A 21,657-nucleotide genomic window follows, 5' to 3' on the forward strand; every position below is an offset into this window, starting at 1 on the left:
CAGGAAACTGAGACACGGACCGGTCTGTGCTAGCGTGGTTGTGTCTGCTTTGGATGGCATGCGGCGGGACTCCCGTATGTTGTTCACGAGTAACAACCGGCTGCTACACAGGAACGATAAACGTGGCAAACAAACCTGTTTGATTGGTTTTTTGGTAAATTAATTTCAAACACGTTTAATGTGCCCCTGCAGTATTTTCTTTGGTCTGATTGCCAATTTTCATGTACAATTGAAATGTTTTGTGAAATAAGGTATGTAAGTATCAAGTTATCCCCCTTTTTTCTTGAAGAAAGGGGGGTTTCTTGGGAGGTATTGCGTTTCAACACCTAGGGATTATGTAAATACTGTTATAAGTTGATGATTCATTGATAACGATGATTTTCATCTTTTACAGGTTTACTCGTCGTTTTTAAAAGGAAAAGAGGACGAGTTTCAGACCAAAAGGAAGAACACCGTGGATTTGGGAAGTTTCAAATCTCTCGCGAGATTACAGAACTACTACATTTGCTATTATATGGATTCTTTTATTCATTTCTTATCTACTTCGTTGGATTTATCTTAACCATAAACACGTGCCATTACATTTTCACAGTTACACCATGAAAATATTGGGCATGAGTTCTCGTTATTTCGGAATGTTTGGTGTACGCCATATAAAAAAAATGGTAGCTCTAACGTTCTTTGGTGGATTTTGTATGGTATATAGCTACTTTAAATATTTTCAGGAGCCCCTCTATGTGTTCATGCACAATGATATACATAGCCAGTGTGTTTTGCCTAATATTGATCCTAACGATCCTACTATCATGAAATTCTACAACTGGCATCCTCCCCCACTAGTATGTGATCCCAACCCAACGCTTACTTTCGTGGACGATTCTGGACTTTTGAGATTTAACGAAAGTGTATACGATCCTTCCAAAACCGACGGAAAATTAAATTGTGTTTACAGTATTGTTACTCTAGTCAATGATTTCAAAGTAAAATTCGAACCCGAAACCGCTATTGAAGGACCCGTTGACGTGCCAGCGGATGCTTTTGTTGTACGATGTCGAAATCCATCTGGACAAATTGTCTATGAAAACGTTCACCAGAAAATAGACAGAAAATCCAAAGAGAAAACAAAGGAAATAAAAGACGAAAGTGATGACAATCTCAGCGTACTAATGTTTGGAATAGATTCTGTTTCAAGGTTAGCAGCTATTCGGAAGCTGCCTAAGACAGTGAAATATATAAAAGAAACTCTCGGAGGTTTTGTATTTCAGGGATACAACAAAGTAGGCGATCATACATTTCCAAATCTTTTGGCACTACTCTGTGGGAAAACCCAGTTTGGATTTGAAGATGTCGATCTAGACAAAGATTTCGCCGACAATTATCCCTTTATTTGGTACGAGTTTGAGAAGAAAGGGTATGTTACTCTACATGGCGAAGACTGGCCAGAAATCGCTACTATCAACCAGGTGATGAAGGCGGGATTTGAAAAACCACCAACCACTCATTACAGCCGTTCCTATTGGCTGGCGATGAGGAAAATTCAACCAATGCAATACACGATTGACCAGGTGTTCATGTTTCTTGAATCCAAGGCAATGAAACTACGGAAGTCCTCGTCTCTTTGTTATGGCAACCGTCCCAACCATATGTTGATAGTGGATCATTTCAAACAGTTTGTACATACATACAAAGGGAAAAGAAAATTTGCGTTTACATGGCTTAACGAACTGGCTCACAATTATGTTAATTTTCTAGAATACGGTGACAATGACTTTATGGAATTTGTGAAATGGTTACATCTTGAAGGTCATTTAAACAAAACTGTGTTGCTTTTCTTTAGTGATCATGGTTCAAGAGTTGACGAAATACGTAACACATACATTGGACGTATAGAAGATAGAATGCCATTTGTTTCTATAGTGATTCCAGAAGTTTTAAAAAAGAAGTACCCGGCCATTGTTGAAAATTTACGAGCAAATGAACAAAGACTTACAACAACTTTTGATACATATTCAGCGTTACGTGATGTGTTAAATAATAAATATGAAAATTTGACGGATGAAGTCCGGACCGACACGCCACAAGCTGTGAGTATATTCAAGCGTATTCCTAAAGTTCGCTCATGCGCAGATGCAAAGATTCCTGAACATTATTGCGCGTGTTATTCATCCCAAGCCGTTAACAAAACAAAACCAATTCTGAAAGTTATTGCTAATTTCGTACTACAGAATATAAATGATTTCTTACTTCCGGTACGGAACAAGTGTGCCAGATTATCTGTAGCCTCAATCATGGAGGCAAGAATTGTTAAAAATAATCTAGAACGAAAAGCAGACCAGGAAATTAAGTTTACATTGAGGAATTGGATATCTTCTCCAGAACAACGGGACAACACGAAATATCTTATTTACATCAGGACCACGCCCGGAAATGCCACGTTCGAGGCTTCCGTCTTAAGAAGTCCGAACGGCAATATGAAAATAATGGACGATATCAGCAGGACTAATCGTTATGGTAACCAGTCTGCGTGTGTCGCAGACAGATTCCTTAAAGGCTACTGCTTCTGTACTGTGGATGAAGTGGCTACTGTTATATAAATGTGTTCTCTCGTAACATCATAATTTAGGACTAACAAATTGAATCATATTATCTTGTCAAAAAGATCTGATGTAATCTGACACATTATATTTGACACACCGCATTAGTCAGGAGAAAACCCTCTATTCTGACACATTATATTTGACACACCGCATTGATCAGGAGAAAACTGTCTATTCTGACACATTATATTTGACACACCGCATTAGTCAGGAGAAAACTGTCTATTCTGACACATTATATTTGACACACCGCATTAGTTGGAAGAAAACTGTCTATTCTGACACATTATATTTGACACACCGCATTAGTTGGAAGAAAACTGTCTATTCTGACACATTATATTTGACACACCGCATTAGTTGGAAGAAAACTGTCTATTCTGACACATTATATTTGACACACCGCATTAGGTGGAAGAAAACTGTCTATTCTGACACATTATATTTGACACACCGCATTAGTTGGAAGAAAACTGTCTATTCTGACACATTATATTTGACACACCGCATTAGTTGGAAGAAAACTGTCTATTCTGACACATTATATTTGACACACCGCATTAGTCAGGAGAAAACTGTCTATTCTGACACATTATATTTGACACACCGCATTAGTCAGGAGAAAACTGTCTATTCTGACACATTATAATTGACACACCGCATTAGTTGGAAGAAAACTGTCTATTCTGACACATTATATTTGACACACCGCATTAGTTGGAAGAAACTGTCTATTCTGACACATTATATTTGACACACCGCATTAGTTGGAAGAAAACTGTCTATTCTGACACATTATATTTGACACACCGCATTAGTCAGGAGAAAACTGTCTATTCTGACACATTATATTTGACACACCGCATTGATCAGGAGAAAACTGTCTATTCTGACACATTATATTTGACACACCGCATTAATCAGGAGAAAACTGTCTATTCTGACACATTATATTTGACACACCACATTAATCAGAAAAAAAACTGTCTTATCTGGTCGGATAACCGTTTCTAGTCTGACAACCTGTAGGACAAATATTTCTCGTATTTACACGCTATTTCAGAATACATACAGAAACCTGTTTCACTTTCGGTCGTTTTCAATAGAAATTAGATCTGAGCGTGCTGTCCTACGTCGTATAAGATGTGATGTTTGCAATTAGATGTCAGTTATATATGATCAATTATAATTGACGCTTATTGTTGTCTGGAACGACTCTTTCGGAGCAATATCAAATTTGGAGTGAATTGTAGCAAAATGAACTTAATTTACGCGAATAGTAACACAATTGGATTTTTCTCTCCGACAGTTGACCCCAAGTTCATGCACGAATCACGGAAATATGGAATAAAGTTCACCAAAAATATTTCAAGGCATCAAACAAATAACACATTACACGCATATTTTACTTACCTTGCTATGAAGAAAGGTTGTCGTATTTTGAAATCTCTATCCTGCGGAGAAGACGCCAAGTCCTTGGCGCTTTTTCATATATGACGTAAATACTTTTACCCTTCATCAAACTGTCAGATGACAAACATAAAAACATCGCCAGTTGTAAGACGATCATTTTTGTCATTATATATATTTTTTCTTTGCGATTTTCCGTATCTGTTAGATACACGTAAAGAAACTTTATAACTATGAAGCATGAGAATAAAGACCATGCCTGTTTGTATTCTAATGGCTAGATAAAACTTGAAAGGGACAATGGTATAAATACCATTAACAGGTTATCGAAACAGTGCTATGTTGATACATGAAACTATAGCTATCATATGTTTATCATAAACATGAAGTTATTCAAATTGTCATATTATCTGGCATAACATTTATAATTCACTCTAATGTATCGAAGTGACCTCCCTTAGAAATGTTAGACAGAGATGGTGAAGCTCCTAAGCGTTTATCTCGTGTACGTGGTTCACACAAACTATGTACTGTATTGGCTTTCATAATTGGTATGTTTTAATGAGATCATGTTGACGTGCAAAATATTTTTCATACACTAGTCTACGTTTTGTTTTCTGTTCAAATGGGTTTTTTTGTATGTTGATATCTTAATGAGGAATTTTATTACTAAAGGGTGTTTACCCAATAATCATTTACTTGTACTGCCAAATACCACATATCTGATAATGACACTCAGAATCCTTTCCCACTGATAACTTGTTAATTTTAATTATTTATGTACTTTTCTTTTGAGTTATTTAACAAATTGGTAATGTTGGTATTCATGACGATTCGTCAGATGTGTGAATTGATATATGGAATGTTTATGACATTATGTTTTACCAAAAGTAGTAATGAAAAAGGATTTATAAAAGAAACGCTGATAGACGTGGTATTCATGTCATTAAAGGCCAATAGACTGATAGTTGATGTGAAGAGCACTTCACCGTTAGTAAATTGAAAAGAATTTCACGATTGAAATATAAGTAGAGTGAAAAGTGTTTAACTGAAAAAATGTAAAAAAAAAAAAATCCATTGATGAAATTTAAGTCCAGTGAAAAGAATTCCACTCATGGAATGTAAGTAGAGCGAAAAGAATTTCACTCATGGAATGTAATTAGAGCGAAAAGAATTTCACTCATGGAATGTAAGTAGAGCGAAAAGAATTTCACTCATGGAATGTAAGTAGAGCGAAAAGAATTTCACTCATGGAATGTAAGTAGAGCGAAAAGAATTTCACTCATGGAATGTAAGTAGAGTGAAAAGAATTTCACTCATGGAATGTAATTAGAGCGAAAAGAATTCCACGGATGGAATGTAAGTAGAGCGAAAAGAATTTCACTCATGGAATGTAATTAGAGCGAAAAGAATTCTACGGATGGAATGTAAGTAGAGCGAAAAGAATTTCACTCATGGAATGTAATTAGAGCGAAAAGAATTTCACTGATGGCATGTAAGTAGAGCGAAAAGAATTTCACTCATGGAATGTAATTAGAGCGAAAAGAATTTCACTGTTGAAATGGAAGTAGAGTGAAAAGAATTTCACTGTTGAAATGGAAGTGGAGTGAAAAGAATTTCACTGATGGAATGTAAGTAGAGCGAAAAGAATTTCACTGATGGAATGTAATTAGAGCGAAAAGAATTTCACTGATGGCATGTAAGTAGAGCGAAAAGAATTTCACTCATGGAATGTAATTAGAGCGAAAAGAATTTCACTGTTGAAATGGAAGTAGAGTGAAAAGAATTTCACTGTTGAAATGGAAGTAGAGTGAAAAGAATTTCACTGTTGAAATGGAAGTGGAGTGAAAAGAATTTCACTGATGGAATGTAAGTAGAGCGAAAAGAATTTCACTGATGGAATGTAAGTAGAGCGAAAATAAATTAAGTGATGGAATTTAAGTCTGAGTAAACAGTTTTCTGCAATGAAGAAGAATTACATAAATGTGATGCCAGTGAAGGTGTCAGTAGTTCACTTCTAGCAGAGATGAAAGTATCTCAGTACTGGAATATAAGGACTTGTCACATATTGTGATTCTTTGTTGATAAGTCACAAATTACATATATTTTGACATTATCTTCAATGTTTTTGTTTTCATTCCATCCATTTAGCATAATCGTTCGGGTATTTGCTTTTTTTTTTACATTTAGAGATTTTTGACTGTATTGAAACTATTTTTGTAATAAACTTTTAATATGAAATTGAAAGCTAGTTTTTGTATTCATATAATGTTATTTGATAACAAATAAACAATGTTATGTACTCGACAATGTAGTTACTACAGGATATCAATGGTATAATCACGTGCATAAACATCAGAATGTTTAAACCTTTTTGCTAATTTGTCATAATTTGATGACGATATACACTAACTACTTCGTAACTCTGCTAAATTGTATTAAAATACGGAACTCTCGTTCACATCAAACATTAATACTGATGAACGTAAGGTTGTACAAAAGACGTATTCCACCTTCAAATACAAATTTAGATTTAGATACAGTAGAACCAAACAATGAAATAAACTGCAACATACAGTTGTTTCGTCTTTAAAGGACTCGTTAGTGATGCTAAGGACACAAATGTTTATGCCTAGGAGGCGACTGAGGAAAATCAAGTGATCCAAAGAAAAAGTCTCAATCTGGACGAGGGGGCGGGGGCATTTGCCCCATAATTCGCAATCTATATACAGATAGATAACTTGGAACAGCGTCACGTAAATGTGTATTTATTTGATAATAAAACATTTATTATATATATATGTATAACAAAATTAGTGATAATATAACGAATCAAATCTATATTTATATATAAACAACAACAGTGATGATATAACGAACCAAATCTATATTTATATATAAACAACAACAGTGGTGATATAATGAACCAAATCTCTATATTTATATATAAACAACATCAGTGATGATATAATGAACCAAATCTCTATATTTATATATAAACAACATCAGTGTGTTATAACGAACCAAATCTATATTTATATATAAACAACATCAGTGTGATATAACGAACCAAATCTCTATATTTATATATAAACAACAACAGTGATGATATAACGAACCAAATCTATATTTATATATAAACAACAACAGTGTGATATAATGAACCAGATCTCTATATTTATATATAAACAACAACAGTGATGATATAACGAACCAAATCTATATTTATATATAAACAACAACAGTGGTGATATAATGAATCAGATCTCTATATTTATATATAAACAACATGAGTGTTTATATAAACAAGAACAGTGTTGATATAACGAACTACTTTTGATATCAACAAAAGCCAAATATTTTTTTAAATAAAGAATCAGTCGATTATGAGAAAGGTTGCAATTCAGTTTCTTAAAATCTTAATTCTATCAGTTGTGCGCAAGACCATACTTAAAACGTGAAGCACGAAATTTGTTTTGTTTTGTTGTTGGAACCATTTTTTTAAAAATAGACCTTCCTCGAAGTGCATTAGCATGACCAATAATTTCTTATCTTTAAATGCGTGTGTTTTTCTGAAACTTTATCAGCTTTCTTTTAAAGTAAAAAAAATCTTCTAGTAAATATACTTTTTTAAAAATTCAAATGGAAAAGTTTATAATGACAACTATGGTATACTATTAGCAATAAATGTATAGAAAAGCACGAACTGAAATGAACGATAAATCTTGTAAACAAAGAGAGGATAAGAAATAGATACGACGAAGTATAGGTGTATGACCTAGATATCCTGATAGACAGAACAGGTGGCGCCTCGTTGACCACAGTGACACGTAAACGTACCAGGAACATCTCAGAATGTCGAGCATGTGGTCCATCATTCTTGTTTTAACCTTCTGTATCTTACAAGGTTTGTAATTCTTACCTCCAAGTTCGTTTAAAATTCATTTCTATGGAAATTGTATTTTAAAAAAAACTAACTCGAAAAAGTTTTGTTAAACTTTTCTGTCTTTAAAAAAATCGCCTCTTAAACTTGAAAGTCGTTTTCCCCTTTTGGCGTATATGTAAACAGCCCCATTGTTAATCTGCATACGTTGAGAGCATGTCATAAAGGTATTTTGACAAATTCGACCATCGATTTTAACAAAAACACAAATGCATGCTATTCGATAATACTCGAAAACTACATTATACTACTTTTTTCTGTTTATATGCATAGAGTCTGTGTGACGTTTTGGTAGCTACGTATTGTCGCAAAAAGAAAACATGATCGCGACAGCAAATGCACAATTCTGTTTGCATTTTCATACGGCTGTAATTATGGCCAAAAGACCTATTCATATGAAATGGAATATTAATCATCCTATTAAGAAGAGAACTCAGAGGGCTCATCATTACTTTATATTTGTATGTTCTTTAATAGTTGGATCTTTTCGTTTCCTTTCTATCATTTCTCCTGTATTACTGTTGATTATATTAAATTTGAAAATTTCTCTCAAGAAATATCTATTACTGCCAAAAATAAGATGGTCGCCTGTCGGTCATCTTACGTTCGTGATCAGTCCCAGAATCGAAAATGCACAATAAGGAACCAAGAGGATCCTACATCTGAAATTTGGGAAAGGTCCATCCAGTACTGTTAAAGAAATAGCGATAACAAACTTTCATCGTCAAAAGCCAAGATGACGCCTCTCAGATATTTTGTACTTCTGATCAGTCCAAAAATCAGAAGAACACAACTAAGGACCTAATGAAATTTGAGAGATCCATTCAGCACTTCTCTAAAATTAGAAATAACAAGTATTGTTTACGGACGGACCAATGACGTGAGGTGGGGCATTTTTCAAATATATTTTCAAGGTATGTATTTTCGGTTTTTCTTTCTATCCTCAAATACTTGGAAAACAAAATCCCTCGAAAATAACATAATTTACAGTATCCTACCGATGCCTTACCAAGACATTATGCTGGCTGATATTATATGAACGAATTGTTTCTTTACTTTTAGCCAATGCCGACTGTCCTGATGGCTACATGAAACATCACGGATCCTGCTACCGATTTCACCATACCGAGTTCACCTGGCCGGAGGCTGTGGTGAGTTTTGACTTTAACTCACAATAAACAGTTACTGGAAAATTGTACAGCATAAATCATTCGAAAAGTGTATTAGATTATAGCTTAGACGTCTCGGAATAAAACCAGACAAATGTTTTTCTAAAGATATGATAAATTCATACAATCTTGCCCGATTAATTATTTGGTAAATAAAGTGAATTGAAATACATAGAAAATGTTATTTTCATATCAAGAAACATTTCAACAATCTGAGCAACGCTTATATGTTTGTTTCTAATTACTTGGCGAGTAGGCTCCCCTGAGAAATGTGTTGGACAAAGCACGGCAGAGGAATAAAAATGATAATAATGGTGTTTATATAATAATATTTTTTGTGTTAAATGCCTTAGCGACTACACATCAGCTGATCGAGTACATATTAATAAGATGACCAGACCACACGAGAACATTGTACAAGGTTTATTTGCCGAAGCATTTGCTATCAAATGTCTATATCCTCGGCCTGTCAAGGCCGCCGTTTTGTTTAAAACGCATACACAAGGCAATAAGAGGGTTTGAAAAAGTCTATATTGCAAAGCATCTAAACGACACGGAATTTACTCCAGAATTTTATCGACAACTTTTTTTAAAGTAGAGAGCTACTACTGGATAATTTATAGGTTAGCTGCTTATGTACTGTTGATCAAACAGTCGATAGATGTATGGGTTGCTAACTATGAAGTTTTATTTTATTTTTGTTCCCCCACGACCGCTGTATCAAGTGTTAACGGACCCCTTGACCAATATTAGGATACATTAAACATCATTTCTTAGCTGCAAAAACATTAATATGCTCATACCTATTAACGATTAGCTTGCAGGTAGAAGAAAACAATATGTCCCCACTTGGTTTGGGAGACTTAATCATGACTCTCTCTGTGGAGATGACTGCTGCTATGATGACTTAACTCCCAGTGAGATACATATATTATATGACAGTGTATATATTTGTAAAGATCTCCCAAACTGATAGCTCTACGATCACTCAGCTTGTATTTTCCTGAATAAGTGTACTTTACAATTCATTCATTTTGATTTGTATAGAAATCCCGATAACTCGGAGATGAGTTTCACACGATCTGGCTGCATTCGCTATGACTACACACATTGTCAAGTGTTATACTGTACACTTCTTGTTCTGCAAGTGTTTACAAAAATGTCTGGACTACTGCTGGAATATCACTATGAAAAGTTCATTCTGTTCAAAAAAGTATTTCCAAAACCGGAATTCAAATTTCCGGACTGGTTAGGACAACTAACGTTAAGGGAATCCGTCCAGATTGTGAGTTTTCCGGACTATCGGCGTCCGAATTATCGTGGGTCTACTGTATATATAAGTTAATCAGGGAAAAATTTAAGTTATTCAGGCAGTATATTTGAGTCAATTAGGGAGTTAATTCAGCCAATAAAGGATATATTATCATCCAAACGATAATATTTATGGGTAATGTTAATCGATTACAATTGTTGGTTTCTAGTAACTTGGGCTATCTTTTTATGTTTATCCAGTCATTCTGCCGTGCATTCAATTCCCATCTACTGAAATTGGAAACAGAAGCTGAATTTACATTTGTTCGAGGAAAGGCAAAGGAATCGGGAGGTAGGGTCTACGGTTATTGATATACACAAACTTCGCTGTCTGTGCTGATATACTTTATTGTAAAGTTGATACATAGAGGATATCTTTTAGTGTCTCCAGTAATAATATGCTTGTTGCGGACACTACTCACTCAATATAGTTTCGCAGTACGCGTCAAAATATAATCCGTATTTAAAAATTCATTTGAAAATATGTTTACGCAAAAATAAATTTCAATGTAAATTAATTCGTATATTTACATAGAAAATCTTTTTTATTCGTGTCAACAACTGTAAATTTGCAGTAAAATTTCAGAGAGTTTAACCATGACTAGTTACTACCTAGCTGCAAATATTTCAGCAATCTACAGCTGTCGTTGTTAATGACACAAATCCTCTTGAAATGTCTAACATGGTAGCTCCACATTCAAGACGTTCGGTTAGGGATTGGGCTTGATGTCTGATAAAGTAATTTGTGTTGCATTATTTGTTAACTCTCATGGAACTAGAATTTTTGTGTTCTCTCTTTCCATTGATGTAAGTCTGCAAAAGTGTTTATTCTCAGTCGTGCAAAATAACAAAAAACTATTTATTTTTCACTAGTGAAAAATAACACATTTCTCAATGAGATATTTATCTATATTTCACTGGCAAAAAAATAGTAAAATCCATTTTTATATTGTCAATTCATGATATATCAGATGATAAATAAATTGCATTATTTTCAAACTTTGGAACACATTGTTTTATACAATGTGCAGTGATGTATTACACATTCAGTTAGCTGTCTATGACAATACAACATTTTGGATGAATAATCGAACACCAGCCTATTGTGTGTGAACTTTCTATATACAGTATTTATAACATCACTGCACTAAAGTGATGATGTAAAACAAACTTTAAATCAATCAATCAAAACGAAGTATTTATTCATTACATCTCTATCAGCAATTTTCCCCAGTTTTTGTAACGAAAGTCGATCATTTTTTGTTCTCCCTTACCTATAATCCACACACTACGTGTTATTTCTAAATTATATAGTAAGCATTATGCATACATGGTTACGATCTAATACATTTTTGTACTATCTAGTTTTATTCTTGCACTTTTTTAGGAATCACCATGTAAATATTTCTTTTGTTCATATTATACCATAGTTTGGATTATGATTACATAGGCATGTTGGTATGTTTGGTTGTTTTTACTGGCTTTCTCCAACCTCCACCCTACCATATCCCTGTTTCTTTCGTTTAATATCATTTACAACCTAGCAGATACAGCTATAAACCTTTCTACCTGTTCCTTAGGTGATGGCTATTGGACAGGTGGGTCTGATGCTGTGGAAGACCGTAACTGGATATGGGCGGAAACAGGAAGTGCACTGGCCTTGACGGGAGACTGGGGACCAAATGAACCTGATAACGCAGCTGGTAGAGATTGTCTCGGACTTTGGGGGGCAGGAGATTTCCAACTTGGTGCATACGACTGCCGCCATTTATTAAGACCCATATGTGAAGTAGAGTAAGTACCAGACAAAGAGAGCAGTTGTTGGTAGTGGTGTTCTTTGTTCTCATTTCATTTGCTTTATATCTCATAAAACACAATAATTACATTAACTATTATCATCATATGTCTTCATGCCAATGGCCAATTCGTTAAACATTTCATTGGATGACCTACCTAAATCACTTCTAATGATCAACAATTCTGCAACCAATTCTGGCGCCAAAATTTGATGTACATCATAGGTCAACAATACTTCAGTTGTATCATAACATCAACTGTAACGTTTGTTCAACTTTGTTCTTTCGAAAGTATATTAATAAAAAAGGCGGGTCGAATCTTTGATACCTTGTACTAAAATAACTTTTATTATATCGAATAGATAAGATAAATAATTGAAACAAATCTTTCAGATTTCTGCAAAGAAGTAAAGCAGGGAACAAGAGGCTGTGTTACTTCTTGGCAACTTAATATCATTGTTTCATTTACGATTGTATAAACCCTAATTAGACATCATAGATATTATATATATTTGTCATTGTTTCAGTATTGAGACACCTGCTCAAGGAATTGTTGGTTAAGCAGAGTAAAGAGGAATAATGATTTGGGATTTTCGTTATCGTGGAATGTATGTAATGTAGTTTAGATCAATAAAGTCGACGTGAAAAGCACGTGTTTACTGCGTTTTGTTCTCCATTCACCATGATATCATTTTAATCATTCTTTATTATCCTACATTGCCAGAAAAAACCTTTCATGTCTCATAAAAAAGGCGAAAATTGTTTTTCCCTAGGTTTTGGCCAAACTCCGCCTTTGAAGAAATTTCTACTTCTTCTGCAGTTTTAAAGACTGTACAAATACTGAATAACACATTTCAATATATATGTAGTTTTGCATGTTATATACGCTTAATAATGATATAGTTTCCATCATAAATCATAAAATTTCTTCTAGAACTCGACAGTGATGCACGGGACCTTACGTGGGACCTGAAATATAGGGAAATAAAAAACAGCCAAAACAAATACTTAGACATAGGTGGAGATGTGTAGTTACACCAGAACTCATATCAGTTTTGCAAACATTCAGTAACGGACAATTTTTAAAGAACGTCAAGTATATGTGTACTTTCTGAACCTAACACTATTCATGTAGACTTATGTTTGGCATATGGGTTAAAACACAAGCAGACTTTATCAACTGCATTCTAAAAGGATTCTGCAAAAGTTATGCATGTGACTGGCACATTTAGATAGAAATGTAGTATTATGTTTGATTACTTGGTTAATTGCCCCATGGAGAGCCAGTGTCATTTTGGGACACAATCTCTCGATACTAGATGGCGGGTGCATCACCGAACAATATACCAAAGACCTGTGCCATCCAGAGCAATAGGGTGATGCCTAAGAAGACGCTTACTCTTCCGAAACACCTGGTCTTATTATCCTTGTACTTTTCAGGAGTATCCGTGTAAATATTTCTTTTGTTCATATTTTGCCCTAGTTGTATGGCATTTGAGGTTGAGTTACGATTATGTTGCCATGTTGGTATTTTCTTGACTTTTTTCAAAACCAATCAGAATAGAAATGTCAGGCAACGGAAAAATACAAACATCGAACCTTCAAACTTGGTATTAGGCTGACAAATGTCCAATGAAAGAACCTAGAAAGATCCCAATTTTAGATATCTTTTAGGACCACAGTGGTATACATCAGGTCATCTTCTTGGAAATTGCTAATTTTACTGGGAAGTAGAGCGCATTGCAACATGTGAATTGTTTGTTACTCACCAAAAATACCACACTATTTCAGACGCATGGAACACGAAACGAAACACTTTTACTGTCACTCGAAATTTTATAAAATATTTTCCATTCCCTCTTGATCCATGTTTTCGGACTAACATAACAATGGAAACACCAAAATGTCGAAAAAAAACCTTCTGCATAGACAGAGAAAAAAACATATTTTAAGTTCATACGTGGAAATGAAATATATCAGGGGAATCATGTAATAAAATGTATTACGGTAATAGACATTCCTATCACTATTTGGTTATTACACCATTCAATATTAATTAAGTTTTTCAAGTTCTGTTAAGATTGGTCATATATACTTAAAGGATAAACAAACGCAGGTTAATATTTATTCCGATTTTTTGAAAACGCGTTCTCCAAATAAAGTGAAACTTTGTGGATTGAGTAATTAGGTCATATTACACCTTGTCATGTATCGAAAAATTAGTCACGGTACAGTGCGCAGCTCTGGTAAATGGAGGAAGGAAAAAACGAATGTCGTGCACCGTGTTGTTCTGGTCTCATGCAGCGTTGGTCAAGTCACATTTTGTTAGTCTTTATACAGACCAACTGCTTCCATAAAATTAATTGAGAATTTGATTCGTTTTAAGAATGGCACGACTCACAGAAGTTCAGAGGGGTCAGGCCATTCAGATGCTGATGCAAGGACAGCTGGAAAATCAGGTTGCTAGGCACTTTGGTGTTAATGTTTCCACCATAGAACGTCTTGTAAGACGTGTTCGGGAAACTGGGCGATTGGCCGATCGACCTAGGTCATGACGTCCGCGCGTAACGTCACGACGTCAGGATCGCTATATCGTCGTCTCTCGTGTGCGTAATCGGCGCCTTACTGCCGTTGAGAGTGCACTTTATGTTCGTGGAAATCATGGGTGTCCTATAAGTTCAAAAACTGTAAGGAATCGATTATGAGAAGTTGGTGTAAGAGCACGCCGCCCCTACGTAGGTCCACACCTTACCCCTGCTCGACGTCAGCGTCGTATGGCCTTGGTCGCTGCACTTGCTCCACGACGGTTTCCACTGAGGCAGTGGAGACAAGTTTTCTTCACGGATGAGTCTCGATTCTGTCTTTATCGATCTGACGGCCGCCAACGTGTCTACCGACGTCGTGGCGAACGTTTTACGGACGCTTGTGTTAAAGAGAGGGATAGGTTTGGAGGCGGTTCAGTAATGGTGTGGGGAAGAATCTCACACGGGTTAAAATCACAATTGGTTGTTATTGATGGCAATTTAACAGCAGCTAAGTATAGAGATGAGATCCTGCAACCCCATGTTATCCCTTTCTTACAGCAGCATAATCTAACCCTCCAGCAGGATAATGCTAGGCCCCACGTAGCAAGGATTTGACAAGTTTTTCTGACCAACAACAACATTCAACCACTAGATCGGCCGCCATATAGCCCTGAGTTGTCCCCGATCGAGCACCTTTGGGACCAGTTGGATAGACAGGTTCGAAAGCGCCAGCCACCCCCTGCTACTCGAGAGCAGTTGACCAGAGCTCTGATTGAAGAGTGGGGCAACATCCCCATAAGACGGATTAACGCTCTCATGAACTCTATGACCAGAAGAATAAGGGCCGTGACCACAACAAACGGCGCACACACAAGATATTGATGACTCAGTTCAATTTCAATTTCAAAATCCTATGGGTCCATGCAATTTAATCGTTAGTACCTCTAAACCAATTGTCAGATGCAAAATACAGACTTTGGAAATTTTTAAGCTTTAATTTATCTGTAAGTATACAAAAGTTCGTTTTAAATGAAGCCTGATATCATACTTCATTTCTGGTTTAAAGTTCACCCTGCGTTTCTTTATCCTTTTAGTATATATTATCGATTCTTACTATATCTTAGACAGGAAAAGGTTAATGATATTCATTGCTTAAGGGTATTATAGTATGATAAATGGTATGCATGCTACTTGCTTAATTTTACAATAACAGAAAATATAGATAGGTCAACAGAAAACGTATGTGAAAAAGTGCAAGGAAAATAAGAAAAGAACAGCTAGCGTCCTTTGTTTGATAGACACCTGCTTTGGAAATCATGGTAAATCCAAGTACGAACTGTCATGTTCTCAAAGGAAAATAAAGTAAACAAAAATAGAACCAACAGACTGCATGTTATCGATGATCAAACACGTCCCATAGGTTGCCAAGAGCATATCATTTCATCAGATTTTTACTCATGAATTGATGGGCATTTGATATTTGATCATTGTATTAATGTTACCATTTTTGTTTTATACAGCACGCCTGTGAACATACCGTCCAGTTCTTATCTTATCTGTAGAACTGGATCTATCTGACTTTACACTAAGGTTTCCAGGGTCACTGTGTGTTGACGCTGTATTGTAAAGTGATTAGTTTGATTACAGATCCGGTTCAGCTTAAACAGAACAAAATGTTGAAGTATGGTATTGTTTGCTTGCTACTCATTTTCGGAATTGTAAGCGGTAAGTATTGACAAGTCGAAGCTGGACAATACCACGATTATAAAGTTTACAATCAAGCTGGTCAGTCTTACAGTTGAACCGATGGCGTTGGTCACGGGGATTATTTCGGTATGGTGGTACATGTTTTGCCATCGAAGACGTAATATTTGTTGATATCGTAAGATCCTTGAAAAGTTGCACAAAGAACATCACATCATGTAATAATTCGAATGGAAAACTGGCCTTCAAAGGTTTGCCGTAACCTGCATGCCTCGTTTTAAGAATCCGAAAACTGTGCTTGACATTGTTCTAACACTATCAGATTTAAAAAAAACGAAATTTAGACTAGTGTACCTCCCAATCTACAATATGAATGTTTCCTCAGGCGCCTCCAAGGCTTCAAAATTTAGGTCTTTAGCATAACTTACTAGTCATATAAAGACGAAACAGCTGTATGATACAATTTAATTAGTGATAGGCTTTCTAACTCTAAACTGGTATTAAAATATGCTATTCACTTGTGAAAAGTATCAAGGTATGTTTATGTTTGTTGAATTCTATTTGTTCTGTTGTCAGTTTTAATAAATAACCTTTAATTTGAATCATATATAGATGGTAGTAAAAAATGGTCACCGGTTTATAGAAGGCCGACTGTTATCTAAAGATTCATATAATGATTTGAGAATCTTTTGAGTACATGTATAGTGCTATTACAGTGGAGCATCATTAGATCGCCAAGCTATCATGACGCGCACTCGATCACATTATAAAGTTAAGAGGAGGAGATGACAATTCTAATATTAATCGCCTTATATTGTTCACATGCTAGGGACAGTAAGAATCCGTTTTTATTTCGTCACACAGTTCAGAAACAAAGGATATACTGTAATCATGATTACTTTCCATCCACAGTTGCAGCAAATTGTCCAGCCGGTTTCATCCAGAACCTAGAAAGGTGTTATAAATTCTTTACCAACACTTTTACATGGCCCGAGGCTGTAGTAAGTAATGCAACTTTGTCAAGTATTTACATTTTGTCTATTATCTGCCACGATAATTGGGTTCAGTGTAAAGAGTGATTTTGTTTGTATTTGTATTGTTCACAAAAGTCTAGTGGAGACCCAGAGAACTGTTTCAAGGTACTACTGTACCTTTCATATCATCATGTCTTCGATAAACTGGCAAACCGCTCTAAAAAGTCAGGAACCATTAGATAAATATAGAATTATCATAATAGTTGTGCACTCGATGATATTTTGAACTCAGATATATTAACCTGTATTCGTTCTTGTGTTTTGTAGTCGTTCTGCGGTGCATTCAATACACGTATTCTTACCATAAGCGACGATGCGGAAATGACATTCATAAGGAACAAGGCGAATGAGACAGGAGGTAAAAACAGACAGATAGTGCCAATAAAATTCCAATTCAATGTCGGTGAAAAGTTGAAGGAAAAAATATTGACACAATGTTATAGGACAATTATAACACGAGTTAACAATCGCCTTGTACATCAGTTTCAGAGTTGATTTGAACGGAAACTAGGACTTATTGTTTGAATTAACGAAATTATCAAATTAAACACATAAGGTGTTGAGATTGATAGGTGAAAGATCCAAGGGACTAACGTTTGATTTAGCATGAATTAGAGAGTAGCAGTCCAGTACAAGTTATTCCAGGTAACATCTTTCCTATCGGCACTATCTAGTCTTTTATTATGATATCAATCTTGGGAAAATCACTTAATATCATACCCCTACTTCTCCGATATAGACATTATCCATTGTTTTTTTCAAAGTATTGAACGAAAATGATATCTTCTGTGTACAGGCTATGGGTTTTGGACGGGGGGCTCCGACGCACTTGATCAGAACGAGTGGATATGGGCGCAGACAGGAGAGATGTTGACACTGACCGGCAAATGGGCTCCAGGTGAACCAGACCAGAGCAGCGGTAAAGATTGTCTGGGATTATGGGGTGAACACGACTTCCTCTTTGGAGCTTGGGACTGCACCGCTCTACTACAGCCTATTTGTGAAGTCAGGTTTGTGTGATTTGGTTCGTGGTTATACGTAATTCGTAAATCCTCTGAAGACAAATATGTATATATGAACATATAGTTTGGAATTTTCAAAGGATTATGTAGGGTCGTAGGAGGAGACATGTTTAGTTCATGTAGGTCATGGCTAGGCATGAATTAATAGCACTGTTCAATACAAAACACCGATCTGACCGCTGGTTAGGCTTAAGAGATCTGAAAAAAAGTATTAGTCAGGAAAATCCTTAAACACCGTATTAAAGCTTGACCTGAACTTTATCCAAATACAATTGATTATAGTTCATCGTTCAACTCCATCATACCTAGTACTTTATTAGCCTCAACCATAATTTAAAACGCAACACATTTTTCCCGATGCTACATTGTTCGTATAGTATAATTTGCTTTGTTCCGTGAATAATCAGGACCGTCGTGAGGTGGTCCTTTCTAGAACAGATAATGACTACAAATGACCACTGCCGGTAATTCAGTGAAATTTCAGAAAAAAACGTCTTGCGCCATGTAAGTTATAAAGTTATGAAATAGACAAGAAATCCACTTGCACCTCATTGGTTGGTTGCGGTTTTGGACATCAATTACACATGAAATAGCCGAAGATGTTAGATGCAACGGTATAATTTTATCTATATAGTTATTAATATTCACCACAGCAATCACAGACCGATCATTCAGTAAAAACACAATGTAGGATTCAATATGATATTGAAGGATATAAACTTAAAATTACTGTAAATTACTGATAGAGTGAAACTACGACTTCACAGTATTTACCTCCGATATTATTAGATGGTGTACATTTTTGACCGATCTTTTTTTTTTTTTTTTTTTTAAAAATAAAAAATAAATAAAAACCAATGAAATTATGTTAAACTTGATCTTTTTTCCGTTTATCATACTGGCATAGGGGTGCAACGGTATACCGCCGAACGGTATATCCCGGTAAAATGCCCAAGGTCCGGTTCACCGTCTTTGTGTTTTTCTGGATCTCCCGGAACGCGTCCGTGTTTAGTATCGTCTTAAATCCAAGATGACAGCTTCTATACAATAACCGGTGATTGAGCTTAAGTTTTATATAAAAAAAATGGAATCATTGTGATTTCCGCATACACGAAAAAGATGATATGAAAGCATCTGAGATGGAAACAACAACATGTTACCTCTGCTATGCAGTTATTTCCTACAAAACGGGAAATACATTCAATATGGCAACCACATGAAGCGGCATGAAGACGTATCAAGTTATGTATAGAAAGCAAACTCAGGCATCCTACTAGCACATCTGGTGTCACTGCTAAAGGTCTGCTAAGTTTGCATGAGATGAGGAAAGTGAGAATGCCATTTTCCTCGCAACGAGCGATGGGACGATACGTGGCCGTATTCTATAGTCGAACCAGAAGGATTCAGAAACACGATTAGTTGTCATGAAGCAAAGCATCAGCTTCTTGTCAGGACATATTTTTCTTAGCAAGAATGTCGTTTTTGTCCCCAGACCTTGTGAATAAACTGATGTTTCTAAAGCATAAAATGAGATGTGAATTACCGTTAAGTAACTCAAACACAGAGATTTTATTTACAAAGTATCGTGATAGGCATCGTATCGTGAGTGTAGCGTATCATTACACCACTAAACTGACCAATTCAAATTGTGATGCATTTATTCTCACAGTATCTCCACAGTAATAAAGCTGTGCCATAATTCTGTATACCAGACATACCACAGTTTTTTAAGGGATTGGACGAATTCGGAACAAAATGATCCTGCAATCATCGTGATAACAATTTTTTTAATAAATGAAGAGTGACTGTCTTATCTAACTCTTTGATTCGTGTTTTTTATTTATGAAACAGAACACATATTTTTAATGTTTTGGCGTAATAAACCATTTTTTATTTTTTCAGTATTGAGGAAACACAGATTTTCGGATAGAACAATGAAGAAATACTACTTAAATGAAACAGGACTATACCTTATGTTTGTTTTGTCGTTGTGATATTAAAACGGTCAGGGACAATAAAGTTGACTTTGTTCTATATTGCCGTCTCCGGTAAAGAAATCTAGGTTCAAACTACACACACAAACAAAAAGGACATTTTGTCAACATTTCATCTTACATCGCTTTATTGCACTATTTACCCACAAAATGTGTTTGCAAGTACTCTTGATTGATATGGGTTTATTAACATCAAAACAGGCAAGGTCGCATTTAGCTCGGAGAGTCCCCAAAGTAAGCCCGTAATTTTAGATATCTTCCTTCAAATATTGTGTAACAATTGAATGTAGTTGCACCTAAGGAGAGCCGTATAATGAAATGAACGACACTATACAGTTGTCTTGTCCCTCTAGAACCCGCTATTGATGCCGAGGACCTCAATTGTGAAATATAGAAGGAGAAAAAAAATTAATACTGAATGAAATAAAATATATGTCCATGTGTATATTGTAAACAGTGCCACAATTCACATGAATTGAAATGTTGCAGGCAAGTTACAATAAACTCGGGGACTTGATTCAAACATTTTCGAATAAACTCCACAGCGTAAATTTGACAATTGTTGCATTTGATTCCCTTTAGTATGGCAGATTAATAAGGGACATTATGTTTGATTTTGTGTATCCTTCTGAAATTAGATGATGAATTTCGTCCAGTGTTATAACTTCATATTATCTTCACTCCAGTAGATGCATACAACAAAATCTGACATCTGAAAATTTTCCAATGAAGCAGCCCCTCATTTTCATTATTTCAACAATCTAAAGTTGTTTCGTGTCGAGATGTAGGGCGATATATATATATAAATGCTTTAAATATCATTCTGTGTGGATTATTGGTCTAAACTATTGTTTATATGGATTTTTTGTGTACATACCTCAATTCTTATAAGTGGCAACGATAATTGTTAATGGTTTCTAAAACAACGGACATTGTTGAAAGACTCTGACGATTTGGAGAATCATTGAAATTTGCTACAGGTTTATTCAATTGGAGATTCGGACTTATTTTTCTCTTAACCTGAAAAGGTAAATCCACGCTTTTTCCCTTTGTGAGACTTCCTAGATTCACCCTCGCGTTGCTTCAAGCTACACGTGCTCTTTGCACGTTCAGAAAACAATAAAAAAAGACGTCACTGACGTGACCCCGAAG

General features: G+C 35.5%; 3 protein-coding genes across 3 annotated transcripts; all 3 read left to right on the top strand.

Moving 5' to 3' along the window:
- Nucleotides 1–599: 599 nt before the first annotated feature.
- LOC132544282 (uncharacterized) lies at nt 600–2,594 on the top strand. The gene has a single exon (XM_060207856.1). The coding sequence runs from the start codon at nt 600–602 to the stop codon at nt 2,592–2,594; it is 1,995 nt and encodes a 664-aa protein (XP_060063839.1).
- Nucleotides 2,595–7,871: 5,277 nt separating this feature from the next.
- LOC132544280 (perlucin-like) lies at nt 7,872–12,787 on the top strand. Its single transcript, XM_060207854.1, has 5 exons — nt 7,872–7,914; nt 9,013–9,101; nt 10,632–10,722; nt 12,011–12,224; nt 12,754–12,787. The coding sequence occupies exons 1-5, from the start codon at nt 7,872–7,874 to the stop codon at nt 12,785–12,787; spliced, it is 471 nt and encodes a 156-aa protein (XP_060063837.1).
- Nucleotides 12,788–16,424: 3,637 nt separating this feature from the next.
- On the top strand, nt 16,425–20,441 carry LOC132544298 (perlucin-like). Its single transcript, XM_060207874.1, has 5 exons — nt 16,425–16,476; nt 17,368–17,456; nt 17,757–17,847; nt 18,286–18,499; nt 20,414–20,441. Exons 1-5 carry the CDS (start codon nt 16,425–16,427, stop codon nt 20,439–20,441), a joined length of 474 nt encoding a protein of 157 aa, XP_060063857.1.
- Nucleotides 20,442–21,657: the final 1,216 nt, after the last annotated feature.

Source organism: Ylistrum balloti, unplaced genomic scaffold (genome assembly GCF_031769215.1).
Source record: "Ylistrum balloti isolate Yb309-2 unplaced genomic scaffold, AGI_CSIRO_Ybal_v1 Utg369790, whole genome shotgun sequence".
In the NCBI taxonomy this organism is placed as follows: domain Eukaryota; kingdom Metazoa; phylum Mollusca; class Bivalvia; order Pectinida; family Pectinidae; genus Ylistrum; species Ylistrum balloti.